We start from the raw sequence: 20,133 nt of genomic DNA, 5'->3' as shown, positions 1-20,133 counted from the left end.
ACCTAGCTGTGTGGCCTTGGGCAAGCCACTTATTCCCATTGCCTTGCAAAAAAACCTTAAAAAAAAAAGAAGGTACTGGTTTTCAGACTACAGGAGAGGTGTGTTACATTATGCCTTTTGTTTTTGAAGAGGCTCAATGTATCTAATGTCATTATAACAATAAAAAAGTAAGTTTAACTACACTAACAGAAAGATTGAAGAAATTTGGCCTTTGTTTAAGAGGGAGATGTGTGAAACTTTACGATTTGTTTTTTTTTTAACTGGGAACTACACTAATTTTAAAAAATGCAGCTTGATCTGGAAGCATATAGGGGAAAAGTGTTAGAGAACTATGAGTGAATCAATAAGCAATAGGCTCTTTCTGAGATTGTAAAACTCCAATTGGAAACACATTAAAATGTGCTAAGAGGGATAATTGCAGTTTATTTAACCTTATATCAGACTCCCACTTTCAAATTCTTTGGCATGGATTAGTTATAGTGGACCACATAATATTTAATGTTTGGAACAAATAACCCTTATGTAAAATATAATATTAAATAAATGAAATTACAAATTGAGATTCTATGAAATACCATTTGGAAGATAGTTCCAAGGATAATTGAATTTCTTATCTCATTTTAAGTGAAATGTCTCTCATCTAATTGAATGCTTATGAAGAGAAAAAATTTATTGTGGCATTAAGATAAATTCAGGGAATGCATGAATGTGAAATTTTAATTATGTGCTATTAAACAAATTACCTCAGTGAATATAGAAAGTGCTTAACTTAAATTTTTTAATTCATTTTAAAAGAACTATTATTCAAATGGCAAATTCTTTTTTGATCTGAATTCTTTTGGATTATAGATTAAGTCACTATGGATTCAATTGTAGAAAGAATAATGTAAATTTTTGAAACTGGTCATTTGGAAATGCAATAGATAACATTTTTACTGTAATTTTGGTTTTTAGGCTCTTTTTTTAGGTTTTTAATTTTTTGCAAGGGTTAAGTGGCTTGCCCAAGGCCACACAGCTAGGTTATGATTAAGTGTCTGAGGCCAGAACTAAACTCAGGTACTCTTGACTGCAGGACCAGTGCTCTATCCACTGTGCCAACTAGCTACCCTATAATTTTGATATGGCAAAAATCTCTTTAGGATTTGAAATGTAAACTCCTAAGATTTTATGAAATAAAGTTTTGATTTTGGTTTTGTTTTTTTACAGTGGTTTATACAATTTAACCTAGCATATTTTGAATTAACCTAACACTGAATTTAAACCAGTAAAGCTTTGTCTTTTGTGATTTATTTGCACTATGCATATGTTACTTTTTTACTAATTGGATCTTTTATGACATATGTGGTGGTAATATCTTTCCAATCTATGAATATTGTGATTTTTTTAAAAGTCACTTATATTATGAATATTTACAGGATAAAGATAATTTTAAAACTTTTTAACTAAATTAATATCATCTGATTAGTGTTAATTTTTGTTTTAAATTCAAGATATTATCATGTTTCTAAATTTTCCTGTATTGTGAACTCTTTACAGATTTTAACTACTTAATCATTGTTCACATTATGTAAAGACCTTGTTTAAAAAACAAACATTTTGTTTGTAAATCTGTCAGCTTCAGCAAAGTTTTGAATCATTATCAGCCCTAATTGTGGAATTATGACTTAGTCCTAACAGACTCCAGTCTTAGAAATATATATGTGTGTGTGTGCGTGTGTGTGTATGCATTTATATATGTGTGTGTGTGTATCTATGTTCTCTTAAAAGAGACTAGCAAGTTATCATATAGTCACTATCTAGGGAAACTTGCAGAATGTGATTATTTTACTAAATTCTAATAACTAAGTCAGTTAGAGGGCACAGTGGATAGAGAATCATCAGGATGACCTAAGTTCTAATTTGGCCTTAGAAACTTGACACCAGCTGCATGACCCTAGACAAGTCACTTAACTCAGATTGTCTCACAAAAAAAATTCTTACTGCCTTTTTATATCAGAATGAGTTTTAAGCTGTATTTGAGAAAGGAAAATGCTAGAAGAGAATGTTAAGTAGAAATCTTTTGTGTGATTTTTTTAAGAAGGCTTAATAAATTTTTATTTGCTAGATAATTTACTGCAACAATTTGAGTGTTGATAACAATTGTGTCCAGTCCTACTGTGATTTATGACACTGATAGTTGAGGAAACCTGAATTTGTTTTTTTGAGCTTAATTTTTGGGTTTCATGTTTACTGGGTCAGTATTTTACCACTTCAAGAAAAAAAAGCAATTCAATGGGAGTGACATCTGAGATCTAAGACCACTGAATAACTGTCCATGGGAAGAAGATGGGGAGGATTACCTTGGGAAAGCTAAAGCTGGACCCTTTTAATTCACTTTCCCATCAAGAAACCTTCCCACCTGGTTAATCTTGAACTAGGCTGTGGTGTCTGACCATAATATAGGCTACTTATACTAATCCTACTTGAAATCCAATGGAACTGAAGTTTCTTTATCTTGTCATACCTATGCTAAGTCATTCTGCACCCTTGAGTTTGATCCTGGAAGACAAGTATGGATGCTGTTAAAATCGTCTCCGTGTTTCTTCCTCTCCTGGGCAAATCTCTCTAACCAAGGTGAAGTAAACTATGATTTTTATATTGAATCTTGTTGCTGCAATACTTTATAGTACCTCTTATTGTTTTCAATTAGATTATAGTCAATACCACATCCTGAACATTAAGAGAGAATTTGGCCTTGCCATCTGCCCATTTATAGTTATCTTTAGTTGTGTATCGGGAAAAATCTTTAAAATTTTTCAATATAATTAAAACAACAACATGAGAGTTTTGAGGGTCAAAATATAAATCTATTAATTAGTTCAAGTTAAAATTAGAAGCATCTTCAGATTTATTTATTTTTAGGTGTGTTTTTTTTTTTGCAAGGCAAACGGGGTTAAGTGGCTTGCCGAAGGCCACACAGCTAGGTAATTATTAAATGTCTGAGAGTGGATTTGAACCCAGGTACTCCTGACTCCAGGGCCGGTGCTTTATACACTACGCCACCTAGCTGCCCCTCTTCAGATTTATTTTAAAAAAAATTTCAGTGCAATCAAATTTCTGAAAAGAGAGTGGGAATTCAGAAAGGACAATGATCAATGTTGGAAGGGATATGGAAAATATGGGACACTAATACACTGTTGGTGGAGCTGTGAACTCAGCCAACCTTTCTGGAGAGCAATTTGGAATTATTCCCAAACGGCAATAAAAATATGTATACCCTTTGATCCAGCAATACCACTACTGGGTCTATATCCTGAAGAGATCATGAAAAAGGGTAAAAGCATCCCTTGTATAAAAATATTCATAGCAAAAAAATATTCATAGTAGCCCCATTTGTAGTGGCAAAGAATTGGAAATTGAGTGTGAATGTCCATCAATTGGGGAATGGCTGAACAAATTGTAATATATGTATGTTATGGAACACTATTGTTCTATTAGAAACCAAGAGGGATGGAAATTCAGAGAAGCCTGGAAAGACTTGCATGACCTGGTGCTGAATGAGATGAGCAGAACCAGAAGAACATTGTACATCCTAACAGCAATATGGGAGTGATGATCAACCTTAATGGACTTGTTCATTCCATCAGTGCAATAATCAAGGAAAATTTTAGGGTATCTGTGATGGAGAATATCATCATTATCCAGAGAAAGAACTACTGTGGAGTTTAAACAAAGACCAAAGACTATTACTATTACCTGCAATTAAAAAAAAAGTTGTCTTATGTACTACAAAATTTTGCTATCTCTAATATTTTTTTCAAAGATATGATGTTTCTCTCAACACATTCAATTTCAATCAATGTATAGCATGGAAACGATGTAAAGATTATCAGATTGCCTTCTGAGGGGGGGGGAAGGGAAAGAAGGATGGGTGGGGGAAATGTGTAAAATTCAAAGCCTTACCAAAAAATGATAGTTAGAAACTACTACTGTATAAAATTGGGAAACAAAATATTTATATAATAAAATAAATAAAATGAAAAAGAGAGTGAAATTGTGGAATAATATCTGTTTCTTCAAAGAAGAAGTCAATTTTCATAATGTTCATTTAATTCTGGATAAATACTTGTCTATAGTGTAAACACGTTTTACTATAGACAACTTTTTTGATGTGCACTGCTCTCTGTTATACAGTTTGGAATTAATTACTTAGTATATTTACACATTCCATCCCAGAACTTTTTGCTACAATTGAAGTTAACTTGGTAACATTTAAGTAAATCCATTTGTGTATTAAAGGTCTTTTTATAAAAAGCATTTTGTGATCTGTGTTTTCATGTGATGATTAAATCCTTATCAGGCTCCAATCCTCCTAAAGGGGAAAAGGGTTTGAATTAAATTGAAATTGAAATTTGAAGTTCTAAATAATAAGTAAAAATTATGAAGTAAAAAACTGAGTAAAAATTTTGAAAAAATAAGATCAAATGAATAAATGTGTATATATGTTTACATATATATATAAAATTTAGAAGGTTTTAAACATTCTGATATTTTATAATATTTAGCTTTCTGTGATATTTTGTAATATTTAGTTTTTGATTTTACAGTTTGAATTTCTTAAATATTTTAATGAAACAGTTTACCAACAGAGTTAAAAGGTAAGGAATGTCAGGGGCAGCTAGGTGGTGCCAGCCGGAGCCAGGAAGACCTGAGTTCAAATCCAACTTCAGACACAATGATTGCCTAGCTGTGGAACCTTGGGCAAATCACTTAACCCCATTGCCTAAAATTAAAAAAAAAAAAGATATAAGGGAGTCAATGCTAATTTTGAAAAGCACTCAGCCCCAGTTTCTGTCTACTTTGGTAGATATTAATTTTTTTTTGCAAGGCAATGAGGTTAAGTGACTTGCCCAAGATCACACAGCTAGATAATTATTAAGTGTCTGATTCTGGATTTGAACTCAGGTCCTCCTGACTCCAGGGCTGGTGCTCTATCCACTTCACCACCTAGCCACCCTAGATATTAAATCTTTAACCACAAAGACTCATTTACAAGTCAGATCATAGATTTTTTTAAAAAAAAGATTCTTCCTTTACCTTGTCCTTAGCAATGTTTCTGTCAGGTATAGGGTTTAGATAAAGATAAAAACAACAAGAGGTATTTAAAACTGTAATTCTCTGAAGTCTCAAATGAACTATGGGTTCATAATTTAATGCTATCATCAGAACAACAAAGTTTGAGTTGGTTTTAATAAACTGGAGAAATAATGTTTAAAAGATTGTACTAAAGTATATTGAATTCTTTTTTGTAAAAGACTAGCAGGAACCACTAATAACAATATGGAACCAGAGAAGGAAACTTGTAAGGAGATTTATGAGATTCTTCCAGACCACACCAGACCAGACTACATGAGATATATGAGGCCTAAGATGAACTGGGTTGACAAAATGAACATTGGTAATGAATAGTGGGATACCAAGAGAATTGAATCTAGTTAATATTAATGATCATTATCATATTACTTTGGTTTTTTGCTTCACAGGTATCCCTGTCTCCTGAGTTGCCTTAGTTATCTTGAGACATGTAAATCTCCTTTCTAAACTCAGTCCATCATTTTAGATGGTTTTAGATAATTTTATTAAGTCTTGTGCTATTAGTCTTGTTATTTTTTTCAATTTTGCATTACTGTATTAAAGCCAGTTCTGAACTTCCATCAAAGAAACTTGTGCTAGTGCATCCTACTCTTGATGAGTATGTTTCAAGATCTTGTAGATTAGATAGATGAGACATGTTTGTGTCTCATGATCAAAAGGGGAAAAATTAAGATGATTAAAATTGATACTGTATCATTTTATTGATTCTATTTACAAGTAATTCATTTTTCCCTGTAACTACTTAAGTCATGGTTCTTTGTCTCTGAACTCAGTTCAGAGCTCATCTGGGTTGTGTTTAAAAATCCAGCACTCCGGGGTGGCTAGGTGGCACAGTGGATAAAGCACCGGCCCTGGAGTCAGGAGTACCTGGGTTTAAATCAGGTCCCAGACACTTGATAATTACCTAGCTGTGTGGCCTTGGGCAAGCCACTTAACCCCATTTGCCTTGCAAAAAAAACCAACCTAAAAAAAATCCAGCACTCCAGCCTTGAGGAATGTATGACCAATCTTGTAGAATGTGAGAAAACAAGGAAGTTTGGTCCTGATACCTTTATTCTACCCCAAGCTACCCTTCAAGGATGTCTGATTTATTGTCCAAAAGTCTGAACCATTACCTTTCACCTGAACTCAATGAGCATTACCAAACTTCCAATCAAGCATGCTGTTCCCTGTGTAGTAGCTCTATAACCAATTAATTCCATGATGTCTGCTCTGTTCTTTGTTCTGCATTCCCCAAAGTTCTATCTAAGGAGAAAAATCCTTTTCCTTAGAGTCTTTGGCACTAATAAAAAAGCATCATAGATCCATCTACTAACAGGTAGAGTACTCCAGTTAATGCTATCTTGCTCAGAAATCTGTCTCAGCTCACCCTTTTGTCAAAATCTCATTAGACACAACACTTTCCAGAACACAATGGTGCTATGGCAAAATTGAACCAACCAGAGTGAATCACTGAGAATCATTTCTTCCATCTTGAATGTTTTAGCATCACACTCACAAATTGAAAACTAGAGAAACTAATTAGTCCAAGTCCCTTATTTTACAGTTAAAAAAAAGCTTGGTCCCAAGAAGATTAAGGTAACTAAGACTCCTGCATGCCATCCCCTTCAACCTACATAAGTGAACCTTAAATTTCACCCAAAAACAGGTCACCACAGCAATTCCCAACCTTTTCCAAAACATATTGGTATGTACCATTGTGCTTTCTAGATCTGCTTTATCTGTTGTGTTTTCCAAAATGGAAAACACTTGAGAGCAGCAAGAGTCTAGCTTACTTGCATTTGTATGGACAGTTTACAATAGTGAGAGGCTTTTTCCTCTTTAAAAGATACTATTTGATATATAGGATGACTCTGGAAGGGGAAAGGAAGGAAATTACAGAGATAATTATGATGTAAGAAACAGAATACAACAATAAAAACTTGTGTTAAAAAAAAACAAAAAAGGGGCAGCTAGGTGGTGCAGTGGATAGAGCACTGGCCATGGAGTCAGGAGGACCCGAGTTCAAATCCATCCTCAGACACTTAATAATAACCTAGCTGTGTGACCTTGGGCAAGTCACTTAACCCCACTACCTTACAAAAAAAAACAAAAAAAATGGAGGCATGGGGCACATACTGGCACTTAGTATAGAAATATACTTGGACCAAAAAGTTAAAGCCAAAGCAAAAATGCCTTCCCTACTTACCCTTCAGGAAACTTTTATTCTAAAAGTCAAAACTTTTATTCACTGGTATAAATATTGACACAAGCAGAGGGACACAGACTAAAAAAGAGCCTGAGCAACAAACTCAATTGGTACCTGATCAAAGGCAAAAGATGGACATTGGAATGAGATTTATTCAACCTGTTTTGATGAAATTTGAATTTCCTTCCCACACCAAAAGCCCTCTCCTTAGGATAATGGGAAGGGTAAGTCTGTATGAATGAGAAGAGAATGAGGTGACCCAGCAGATTTTAAAAGCATTCAATCATCATTTTTTTATATTAATGTTTCTATAAAAATTGTACTAATTTATTTTTATTAATGCTTTCCTTTTGACCAACTTTATTTTAAATTAATAAGCATATATTCTTTCCCTCTCTTTTATCTTCTCATTGGAAAGTGAAAAGGAAAATCCTTGTAACAAGATTCAGAGTCAAGGAAAATAAATTTCCAAGTTGTCTGGTTATTTTAAAAGGAAAGGATGAGGGTAGGAGCTAAAAGCAATACACAAGGGGAAGAAGCCTTACAGGAAAGGACTAATTCTGATTGTGCTATTTTAATAAGCTTATATTTTTATTCAATTCAACAAATATTTATTAAGTATCTACAATGTGTGAAGTACAATGATGTAAAGACAAGAATGAAAAAAATTCCCGCCTTAAATACTTGATAGTAGACAGGGCAGGTAGATTGTACTGTTAATGGAACCCTGGGCCTTAAGTCAGAAAGATTCATCTTGAGTTCAAATCCAGCCTCAGACACTCACTAGCTGTGCGACCCTGGGGTAAGTCACAACACTGAGTTTGCCTCAGTTTTGTGTGCTACAAAATGAGCTGAAGAAGGAAATGATAAACCACTCCAGCATTTTTGCCAAGAAAACCTCAAATGGAGTCACAAAGGGTCAGACACGACTAAACAAATTAACAGAGTGAGAAGGCTCCACTCCTAAATCATGCCTGTAGCACACAAACATTTTGCCCAGGTGGGGGTGGAGAGAGAGGGCAAGAGGAAGATATTATTCTTTGCTGATTTTCAGATTTTTATTTTTGGCTTTAATGCTTTATCATTCTGCCCTGATCTTTTTAATATTAGCTAATGTTAGGGTTGTTAAAAGTTTAAAATTTCAAATGCTGCTATTATGTGGTTAAAGAAAACTTTTAAGAACAATGGAAATTCAAAGAATTTTCTTGCTGATCTGAACATCCCTATGAGGTAACATGTATGTAATAATAGTCTCCATTTCATAAAACTGAGGCAGGAAAAAGCTAGACATGGACAGACAAAATTAGAACTCAGGTCTTTGATAAATTTAGTATGGTTTTCTATTGCTAAGAGGCAGGGACTTCTTCCAAACACACCCCCATATTCATTACCTTTATTATATCTCAACTTGTTAAATCAATTGATCATTCACAACAATTATTTATTACATATTAAGCTGCTTCTCTTCACAAAAAGGATCACGCACAGAGATTCAGGCAGAAGGCTCATTGGACATAGCCAGTCATCTCCCCAAAGACTGGTTCATTAAGTTTCGTTACTACAAATAACTCAAAAGTATTTCTTCCCTGGATAATCCTCCTATTGACTAAAGGGAGAGTCAATATCCCAAATGTAACCTCTTTAACACAGGCTCTATACTCTTCTTCTCAGTTGAACAATAAGAAGCCATAGCAACAAAAAATAAACAGACAGAGGGATCCAAGGAAGAAAATGGGGCCCATCCTGAAGCACAGAAATAACTACATAGAACCAACCATACCAATGACTATGTGTAACCTTAACTAGATGCCCATGACTTATTTCTCCACGGTAAAGACGTTGGACATGACTCCTGGGGTCCCCTCCCTTGCTCAAACTCTTATGATTCTGCAGACTCTGACCAAAGCAGAGTCCCCTATCCTGGTCACTTTTCCAAACATTACTTGAGGACGAATGTAAGGTGGACATTACTCTCCCCTCCCCCCCCAGACAAAGACCCGTTTAGATTAAAGCCAATCCAAAGCAATAGCCCATCCCAAAAAGAAGCAAAAAGAACATATTTCATGTTTACAATCTGGAAATTCTTGTTTCAACATCAAATGTTCGTTCCACCCATCCGAGCCACTCATAGTACTGACCTGGGGGATAGAGAGGAGACAGAGAAGCCCACCCTAGGAAAGGCAGACAGCTTACCATCCTGAGACAGCGAGGGCAGTGTGGGGAACACCTGCTTTCCTAGTTCAAGGAGGGCTGGGTGGATGGTATCCAACATCTTGGCTTCCGAATTCTTTTAACAGTTCGGTGACTTCTCGAGTTTGGATTCTGCTGCTTGAATGTGTTTCCTTGTGATTTTTGTACCCCCCCCCCCTTTTTTTTTGCTTTGTTCCTTTTGCTATCTTGTGTTTAAAATTAATTCTCACGCCAACCTGGACAACCGCTTCTTACTCCTTGAGTTCCCCTTTTCTCTCTTACTTGCTTTGCTAGCTCTCTCACACACTCTCACATACTCGCGCACACATATTCTCTCTCTCTCTCTCTCTCTCTCTCTCTCTCTCTCACACACACACACACACACTCACTCACACTCACTCACTCCCTCACTCTCAACTCTCACTCTTTATCTCTATTATTTCGGTTCTGCTTCTCTTGGTAAATGATATTTCTTCCGGCACCCTGCCTCTTTCCCTGTGCCTTGGAGATCTCCCTTGCTAGACGCCTTAGGGCTCCCTAAGGGCGCGGTGGCGGCGCAGCCTCAGCCCTGGCCAAGCTAGAAGACAGGTGGCTGGGCGTTTGCGTGCGGGAGAAGGGGAGGGCGTAGCGGGGATGAGAGGGGGAGATTCGGGGACTTCAGAGCAGCCGGGCTGGAGGAGGACGTCTCCGCGTTGCTAGGACGCTCCGGCCGCTTTCGCTGTTGCTGGGAGACGTCACAATAGGGGATCCGGCCCCCAGCCCCTCCCCCTCCCCGGTCCAGTCCGTCTGAGGGAGAGTCAAGCCCGGTCGGCCCTCCAGGCCTGACAGCTGGCGGCAAGGGGCGTTCTGGGGACCGCATCTCGCCCCTGAGGGGCATTGGACCTCCAGAACCAAATAAATATCCCACAGACCCCAGGAATCGGGGGAGGGGTGGTTGTATTGGAACCCCTAAATCAAATAAATATCCAGACCCCAGGAATTTAGGGGGGGTTGTATTGGAGCCCCAGATCAAATAAATATCCCACAGACCCCAGGAATCGGGGGAGGGGTGGCTTTCAGTTCGCTCTCTTGGTGCCCCTTTGCCATGAAACTGCAGGGTTATTCGTGCCTCCCCGGCGCGGAATTGAAGGGGGAAGGCGAGGGGAGCAGGGAAGGGCTGCAGGACTTCCAAGGTGGGACGGCCTTTTCAAAGTTCAGTGCAGAAAGACAGAGACTGAAAGGAAGCAAGCATTATCATTCCTCATTTCTATAAGGCTTTCAAGCACTTTCCCCATCAGACCGCAGTGCAGGGATTCGGGCAAGTATTGTTTCTCCCCATTTCGTTGGAATTTATAAAGGGGCGAAGCTGTCTGTCCACAGCCAGTGCCAGTGTCAGAGCCCGGCACTGCTATGGGGCTCCTGACTCAAGGCCAGCGCTCTTGCCACTGTGACCGAGGCTGCGGGGCTTTGGGTTTGTTCTCCCTTGGTTTTTCGGTTTGGGGCTTGTTTGGATGGTTGGTTTGGAGTCTGGGTTTGCACTAGACCTGTGATTTCATTGTGTAGGAAACTCCAGTGAAGAAAGTCCCTCTACCAATACGGATCGGTCCTTTCTCTGCACTTTATGGCGATCAACCAGTCTCAAGACCCTATTCTGTGCCAGTCCCTGGGCTACGTGTTAGGGATACAGGAACGAAGAATTGAACAGTCTCTACCGGAAAGGACCTTTCATTTCTGATGAGGAAGACAGCCTATACATATATGTGTGTTTCAATAAAGACATAGGTGTATATAGTATAAAGCTAAATACAGATATAAAGTCATTAAATAGGAGATAGTGGAAGGGAACCAATAATTGGCATGATCAGGAAAGGCTTCCTTCTTTGCAAAGATGATACTTGAGTTATGTCATAAAAGAAAAGAGGGATGGGGGGAGGGTGCTTTCCAGGAGCTCTGGGGCCAGCCAGTACAAAGAAATAGTGATGGGAGGTTCAGTAAGGTGTGTGAGAAGATGAGAGAGAAAAGAAGCAAGGAAACTCTTTTGTATAGTTCAATCTGGGACGGGAAGACTCTCAAGAGTTTCTGACTAAAACAAATAGTTGCTGTTTGAATTGACTCTGAACCACTCAGATTCCAAAAGAGGATCAAATGGACTTAGCCTGAGATCCTTTGTTACTCAATCATAGTGCCAGAATGATTTGGCCCCTGTAATCCCCTCCAAAATCTTACTAGACCCTTGGGCAGAGCACCCACAAGACACTCAGAGACTTACTCTCCTGGCTTCATTTTTTTTGGTGTAGTTATTCTTGTCTTCTTTGCCTCATCTTCCTTTTTTATATTTTATTTTTCCAATAACATGAAAAGGTAGTTTTCATCCATTCATCCATTTGCAACTATATGAAGTTCCCATTTTTCTAACACCCTCCCTTCCCTCCTCCCTCCCCATGGTGGGGAACAATTTGATAAAAGTTGTATGTGTACAATCGTGTATAACATTTCCATATTTGTCATCCTGTGAAAGAGAAAATTGAACTAAGGAGAAGATAAAACATGAAAAAGAAAGGAAAAACAAAAAAGTTCATCTCTCTCTTACCTAACCTTAATGACTGAATGGTTGCCTCAGTCAAACTGTGACCTGGGAAAGACCTAGTTTTAAAAGCCTGAGTCTCCCACTGTATCAAGGGGCAGGTCCAGTGACCCTAGTTCATATCTGGCCACTAGACCCAGATGACTTCAGAGAAGAAAGTGAGGCTGGTGACTTTGCACAGCAACTCCTCACTAAAATCCAACTCAATTGCATGTCAAGGCCAGTCCCTAATATCATGGTGGTCTTCCCAATGAAGGACAATCAGAAAAAAAAGATGGAGGGTCAAATGGAAATCATGGGTCAAATGGAAAAGAGGTTGGGACTAGATTGAATGTGACTTTTAAAAACTAAACAGATGGGGTGGCTAGGTGGCATAGTGGATAAAGTACCAGCCTTGGAGTCAGGAGTACCTGGGTTCAAATCCGGTCTCAGACACTTAATAATTACCTAGCTGTGTGGCTTGGGCCAGCCACTTAAACCCATTTGCCTTGCAAAAGCCTAAAAAAAAGGTGTTTACATTTTATCCTGGAGGCAATAGGAAGTCCCTTGAGTTGAGTGGGGAAGTCATGAGACTGGATCTGCACTTTTTTTAAAGAAAATTTTTAGCTCAGTGTAGGATGCTTTGAAGTGGTAGGAGATTTGAAGAGGCAATCGCAATAATGTGGGTGAGAGGTGTTAAGAGAGAGGAGGGCGCCAGTATTATGATGGTAAGTATGTGAGGGGAGAGAAAGGGTCAAATGGGAGAGATGAAATGGTAAGTATAAATGGCAAGATTTGACTGTTGATTGAATATGTGGAATGAGGGAGAGCAAGGAGTTGAGAGTGATAACAGGATTTCCAGTTAGAGTTGCCTGGGAGGTTGAGAGTTTAACCAGAGTCACACAGCAGGTCCTAGTGTAACTTCAGTTGTATCAGAAATGAAGCTTGAACCCTGGTCTTCCTAACTTTTGGACCAGTATTCTATTCACTAACCCAGGCTTCTCAGTTTAACAATATTAAGATATGTAGTTTCCCATCATTTTCCATATTTGTTACAAGGATTTTTTTTCTTTTCTTTAGGGAGTGGGGATTGAGGCAAAAGAAAATAGGTATTTGTTCACTGAAAACACTTAAAGAAATGATATATTGTTAGAAATTTATAAAATCATTGTTTCTGGAGATAGAGTTAAAGATGATTGTGTGCATCATGCTCAAAAAAAGTATGTAAAATAGGATCCCAGACTCCCTGGGAGTTTGTAAACCTAGTTGAGAAGATGGTACACAGACTTGAAAGATTAAGCAGCATGGTGCTAAAGAAAAGAGATGAAAAGATAAACCCACCCCACTACTTTGCAGAGCTAGGAAGTCCATATGTAGCCACTGGCTACTTGATTTGGATCTGCCTATGAGGAATTACCCATGTTGGGAGCCAGGGAATGATGCAGGGGCAAAGATGAAGAGAATTGTGAATGTAACAAAGAAATTGGGTGGAGATATAAATTGACTACCATGGAAAAGATAGAGAACTATGAATGTAGAACTTTGTCAAATTGGGTAGAGGTCTTGATGTACCATTGATTCATCGTTTAACATAAAATTTGTAACCTGATTCCCTTAGGTTTTACCTTCTACCTAATTCTGTGTCCAATAAGAGAAAGGGAGTTCACCTTTTGCCTGGGTTGGACTCCCACTCAGGGCTACAGTCTTCTCTGACCTGCTGACCCAGCCACCACTGCTTGGTTATTCTTTGCGCTCTCTCTCTCTCTCTCTCTCTCTCTCTCTCTCTCTCTCTCTCTCTCTCTCTCTCTCCCATTCCTTCCTATGTGTTGTAACTTTTTTGTTGTTGTTTTTTTTTTTGGCAAGGCAATGGGGTTAAGTGACTTGCCCAAGGTCACACAGCTAGGTGATTATTAAGTGTCTGAGTCCACATTTGAGCTCAGTTCCTCCTGACTCCAGGGCCAGTGCTCTATCCACTGTGTAACTTCTTTTAATAAAATTTTGTTTTATTTCCACCCTTACTTTCCCGAGTGTGAATAATGATTCCTCATAGGCAGAACAGAGCTCAAGTAGTCAGATTCTACAGAATGGTGAGCCAGCCAGAATGAAAACCTCTGCCCAGACTTGGGAAATTGGATCAAGCTCCATAGGTGAGAAGCACACCCCCTTTTTTTAGATCTGAGATTTTTAGAAAAGTAGGAAAATTATTGAACCTCTAGTCCTCCTTCTGGGTTTCCCTTTTTCTGGAAAATGGAAAAAGACTGAGTTTTGTGGGGAGTCAGCTAAGCTGATCCTATGTGGTGTTTCATAGTAACCCTTGTGTGGGGCCTGTGTTCTGTTAAGATTGACCCGTGTTGGCCGATTTGAGGTGTGTTTGCTTTATACCCCACTATGGAGTTAAGATGTTTGATGTATGTTCAATTGACATGTTTGCCTACCTGTAAATTGATGGAGAATTAAAATATGGAGGAAAACATGGTACCAAAGACTCCTGCTACTTAGAAGGAATTAGATTTGATTAGCAAAACACCTGAGCTCCTAGAAATTATCTTTGGGTGGAACTCTCTTTTTCTTTGAAATGCTCTCTCATTCTCTGTCATCCCCATGGGGGGGGGGGAGAAGGAAAATCTTCCTTTTTAGAACTTCAAAACTGAAGCCTATGTCTCAGATGGAATGCATGCTTTGCTGAAGGAAAGGTAAGTCCTCCAAAAACTTATTTTAGAAAACAGGGAACCCCCATGTCTTCCTGGTTTGGGGGGGGGGTTGGGCAACAACCATATTTTCAATTCCAAGCCCCATTCCCTAAAGACATTATCTGGGCTGAGAAAGCCTCACCTTGAGAGGGGGAAGGGGAAATAGGCAGATTGATTGAGAAGCCTAGTGGTCAATTAGTTAAGAAAAATAAAGGAGGGGGAGATAACTTTTTCTGGGACAAGAAATTCAGATTTCATCTTTTAATTAAGCCTGTACTAATAACTAATATTTCTGTAATAGAGTAACTGGATTTGCACTTTATAAAGTTACTTAAGAATGCATTCAATTTATACACCCTAACAGCAATGTGAGAGTGATGATCAACCTTAAATGGACTTGCTCATTCCATCAATGCAACAATCAGGCACCATTTGGGGGTATCTGAGATGGAGAACACTATCTGTATCCAGAGAAAGAATTGTGGAGTTTGAACAAAGACCAAAGACTATTACCTTTCATTTAAAAAAAAAAAACCTGTTATCTTATGTAATTTTGCTATTTCTTATACTTTATTTTTTTCCTTAAAGATATGATTTCTCTCTCATCACATTCAACTTAGATCAATGTATACCATGGAAACAATGTAAAGACTAACAGACTGCCTTCTGTGAGGGATGGGGGGGGTGGGGGTAGGGAATCCAGATTAGGGGAAAATTTGTAAACTTCAAACTAAATAATCTCCTTAAAAATAAAAAAAAAATGCATTCAATTTTAGCTATTGGTTGACTACCCCCAAAATCTTAATGAATATATATGAGGTTCCTTGAGAAATTCTGATTGATTCTAAAAATTATTTTTTTGACTACTCTTAATTGGTGCATTCAAAAATATATAATATAAATATATGTGTGTGTGTATGTGTGTACATGTGTATTTAAACATCAATGGGATGTTTTCACATCTCTCTGCTGGCCTGGAGAGATGGGAAAATGTTTCTCTATTCTGAGATTTGGGTACTGGTCAGGGTATCCAAAAATCTCACTTTGATAAATGTTTAATCTTTAAACGAAAGAGTTGTTTCTGTGTGTTTGTACCTGTGTGTGTGTGTGTGTGTGTGTGTGTGTGTGTGTGTGTAATTCAGATCTGAAATACAGTTACCTGAGTTAAATATTACTCCTTTTAGTTTGGGTTTTGAATTTAATTGCTTGAAAGGGTCTAATTTTAAGTAATTAATGAAGTTGGGAGTGAGCCCATCCCCTTATACCTTTGAAAGTTCATAAGTGGCAAAGTTGTGAAATGATCTCAGTTTTGAGCTTAGTTTTTGTTAACCTAAAGGCTGTATTCAACTTAGGTTAATTGAGACTTTAAGGTTTAATGAGGGTAGACTGCCTGCCCTCAAGAGGCTTTCAAAAGAGGGCAGGAAGGCCTTTAACAGGAAAAGATCACCACCTTGTGTTTAAAAAAGGAAACTATCTGAAAACTAAATGAGAAAAATATAGTCACATTTTGAAAGTTTTGTAACAAGTCTTAAAAATTTATATGCATTTAATAATTTATTAATTTCTTAATAGAAGGAAAATATAATTGGGATAAATTGTATGTCAAGGAATTTAGGAATATTGAACCATATATAACATTTACTGATTTCTTTGGAAAGAAAAATATTGTACTAAATTTTGTATTATGATTTGTTTTGATGTTAAATTGATATACATTGTCAACAATCTCACAAGGTCTTGTTGGTAAAAGAAGAAAGTTTGTAATCTTTGTCTCATCTATCATCAAATGTTTATGGAAGAAAATATATATATATTTATCTGTTATATGATATTCTTTTGTAACTTTAAAGAATTCATATTAACAGTATTTAGTTCTCTTGTGAACATGTAAGCTATTTGAATACTATAATGATAAAGCCTGGAATTAACATGTAATTGCTTTGAAGGAGTGGTAAGGAAAACATCACAAATTATGACCCCTTCTGGGATAAATCTGTGGATTCATGCTTAATAATAACTCATGTTGTTAACTGACTTGAATGCCTGGTTGATTTTACTATTGTTTTATTGCATTAGAATCAGTAAACATGTTAGAAATTTTAGGTTACCTAAGATGTTCTAATGGTTTTTTAAAGAATTCTGAAAGTAATAATTTGTATTTTTGAAGATGGCTAGTAGTTAAAAGTTTATGTACAGAAATTTCTAGTTATATATGTAAACTGATTATTTGCTTTGAAGGAAAAGCACCTATGTAGCATGAGGAAGATAAAATAATGCTGATGATTTGAGATTTCTCTGTGGCAATCTCTAGACAATTGTTACGTGAGGAGTATGGAAATGATGGGTAACCTCTTAGCCAGAAGGAGATGTTTAGTTACTTTAAACATAGTTCATAACTAAGTGGGTTCATTGCAAAAAAAAGTTGATTTTATAAAAAAAAATATGAATTAGGATTATTGAAGTTTTTATATCTCAAAATCTGTTGATGGGGCGGCTAGGTGGTGTAGTGGATAAAGCACTAGCCTTGGAGTCAGGAGTACCTGGGTTCAAATCCGCTCTCAGACACTTAATAATTACCTAGCTGTGTGGCCTTGGGCAAGCCACTTAACCCCATTTGCCTTGCAAAAACCTAAAAAAAAAATCTGTTTATTGAATTTCATTTACTGCACTGTCCTTAGGTAAATGAGCAACAATTGAATTATGATTTTTTCCCCCTAGATCTCCTATACCAAATTACAGTCTGGCACACTCTTGGTTCTCCTTAGTGCTCAAACTTGAAGCTATGGTTATAGGTAATTGTTATATTACAACATATTGATAATTGATAAATGCTTGATATCAGGTATGATAAAATAGGAAGACAATATGCCAATGAAGCCATTTAGCCCTATGGGGTTTGATGTTACATGCTGCAGACAGAGTAAGTGACCTTTAAAAGAATGACCCTATCCTCAACTGGGGTAGGATTCTCTTAAAGGAATTCCTCACCTGGCTCACTGGAAAGGATTGTATGACTTCAAAAGGGAACATGTCCTTTGTCCCTCTCTGCTCTGTAATAGCAAATTGCTATGATCATTCCAGGTTCATCTTAATTAAATATGAGAGTGAGTCATTGGAACTCTATCTTCTAAATTTTAAATAATTGGAAAGATTTTTGTCTTGGCCTAGTAACAAGGATATGACCTTTTTACCACAAATTTCCTTAAGGAAAAGAAATATTGGTATGGCTGTTCGTATCAGGATAATGCCCTATTGGTATATTATTTTTTAACTGCTTTAAAGGAAAGATCCATTTTTCAACTAGAATTTTTGTTCTTTATAAACATGGCCAGAAAATTTTGTTGCAAATTGCCTTTTGGGCACATACACTTTTAAAGTGCTTTTTCAGGGGCTGCTAGGTGGCACAATGGATAGAGCACTGGCTTTGGAGTCAGGAGTACCTGAGTTCAAATTCAACCTCAGACACTTAATAATTACCTAGCCCTGTGACCTTGGGCAAGCCACTTAACCCCATTTACCTTGCAAAAAAAATCAAGCTGAGAAGGCAAATTAAACCTTCAATTAATGTTTCCAATACATACAAAATAGAAATTGAGTGTCAAGTGATTCCTTCATTGTTCTGGGCCCAAGTGAAATCATGCTGGAGAACTGTGCCACATTTTAGAAAGGACAATAACAAGTATGGTTAGATGGGACAGAAAAATTACATTTGAAAATTTCTAGCAAGAACCATAATTTTCTTGTGAAATTGGCTCTTAGGGAAATGTAGTTACCTTATATTTTTAGATCTGATAATGGAGAATCACAGAATGGTCTTCTGATGGAGTAGTGGAAGAAACTTCTCATTTAAAGTTATTTAAAATCAAATCTTATAAAAGCAATTTGAAACCATATCTCAAAAAGTCACAATACTTTGCATTGCCTTTGATCCAGAAAATATCACTACTAGGCCTAAACCTCATCACAGGAAGAAGAAAAGATCCTATCTGCTCAAAAATATTTTTGGCATCTAATTTTGGAATAGCAAAGACCAGGAAATTAAGGAGATGCCTTCCCATCAATTGGAGAATGACTAAAGGGTATACTGGAAAGACTTACATGAACTGATGCAAAGTAAAATGAGCAGAACCAGGACAACATTATGTGATGATAACTGACTTAACTCTTCTCATCAATACAATGATCTAAGACAATTCCAAATTCCAATGATGTTATCCACATTCAGAGAAAGAACTGAGTCTGAATGCAGATAGAAGCAATTGTCTCCTTTTTTGAATATTATTTTATTTTTTCCAATTACATACAAAGATAATTTTAAACATTCATCTTTTTGTAAGCTTTTGAGTTTCATATTTTTATACCTCCCTCTCCATCCCCAGGATGAGAGTAATCTGATCTAGGTTGTACAAATACAATCATGTTAAATATATAACCATATAAATGATGTTGTCAAAGAAGGATCAGAACTAAAAGGCAAAAATATATTAGATAGGATGTGGATGGCATTTTCCATCACAAATCTTTTAAGACTGCCTTTGATCATTGCACTACTGAGGAACTGCATTCATCATAGTTGATCATCACATAATGTTGCTATTAATATCTACAATGTTCTCAATTCAAAAGCATACAATTTTCACTTTATTTTGTTTTTTCTTTTGCAAATTGTTTCTTCTTATGACTAATATGGAAACAGATTTCACATGACTGTATGTATGTATATATATATATATACATACATATATATATAACCTATGTCAAATGGCATATCTTAGGGAAGAGGAGAAGGGAGGGAGAAATTTGAAACTCAAAATTTTGTTAAAAATGAATGTTAAAAATTACCTTTACATATAATTGGAAAAAATAAAATACTATTTTTAAAAAGTAATAAATGGTAATAAAAGGTAATAATATACTATGATTAGTAAAAATGAAAGAAACCTTGGAAGATTTATATAGATTAACAGTAAAGTGAGAAGAAACAGGAAAACAATTTATACAGTATTAATATTATATAAATAATTTTTAAACACTTAAGAACTATGATAAATGCAATGATCAATCATGATTCCATAGTATCTATAAGAATGCTATCCCCATGTCCTCATAGAAAGAAAATGGACTAATAAGCAGAATGAGACACACATTTTTGGACATGGTCAATGGGGGAATTACTTTTGCTTGACAAACTTGTTTCAAGATTTTGTTTTTTTTGTTGTTTTTTTTCAGTTGAAGGTTGGAGAAAAAATAAATTCTTGTTAATCAGAAAGAAATAAAATTTAATTTAAAAAATTAAGAAATATGCAAGAAGTAGCATAAAATGCCACCCATGAAGAAATATACCGCCTATCTCCTGACAAAAAGATAATGGACAGTCAACTCACTCATTT

The 20,133-nt window shown here is 36.6% G+C and overlaps 1 protein-coding gene across 1 annotated transcript in view; it reads right to left on the bottom strand.

Annotated features, from left to right (window-relative positions):
- CCDC81 (coiled-coil domain containing 81) overlaps positions 1-10,226 on the bottom strand; it is a 64,200-nt gene extending 53,974 nt beyond the window's left edge. Inside the window, exon 1 of the mRNA XM_074217062.1 lies at positions 9,515-10,226. Coding sequence (XP_074073163.1) covers positions 9,515-9,593 — 79 coding nt within the window. The 5' untranslated portion in view covers positions 9,594-10,226. The remainder of the gene's footprint in view (positions 1-9,514) is intronic.
- Between the last annotated feature and the right edge of the window lie 9,907 nt (positions 10,227-20,133).

This window comes from Macrotis lagotis, chromosome 1 (assembly GCF_037893015.1).
Source record: "Macrotis lagotis isolate mMagLag1 chromosome 1, bilby.v1.9.chrom.fasta, whole genome shotgun sequence".
NCBI lineage: Eukaryota > Metazoa > Chordata > Mammalia > Peramelemorphia > Peramelidae > Macrotis > Macrotis lagotis.
This window is presented reverse-complemented; position numbering and strand designations above follow the sequence as displayed.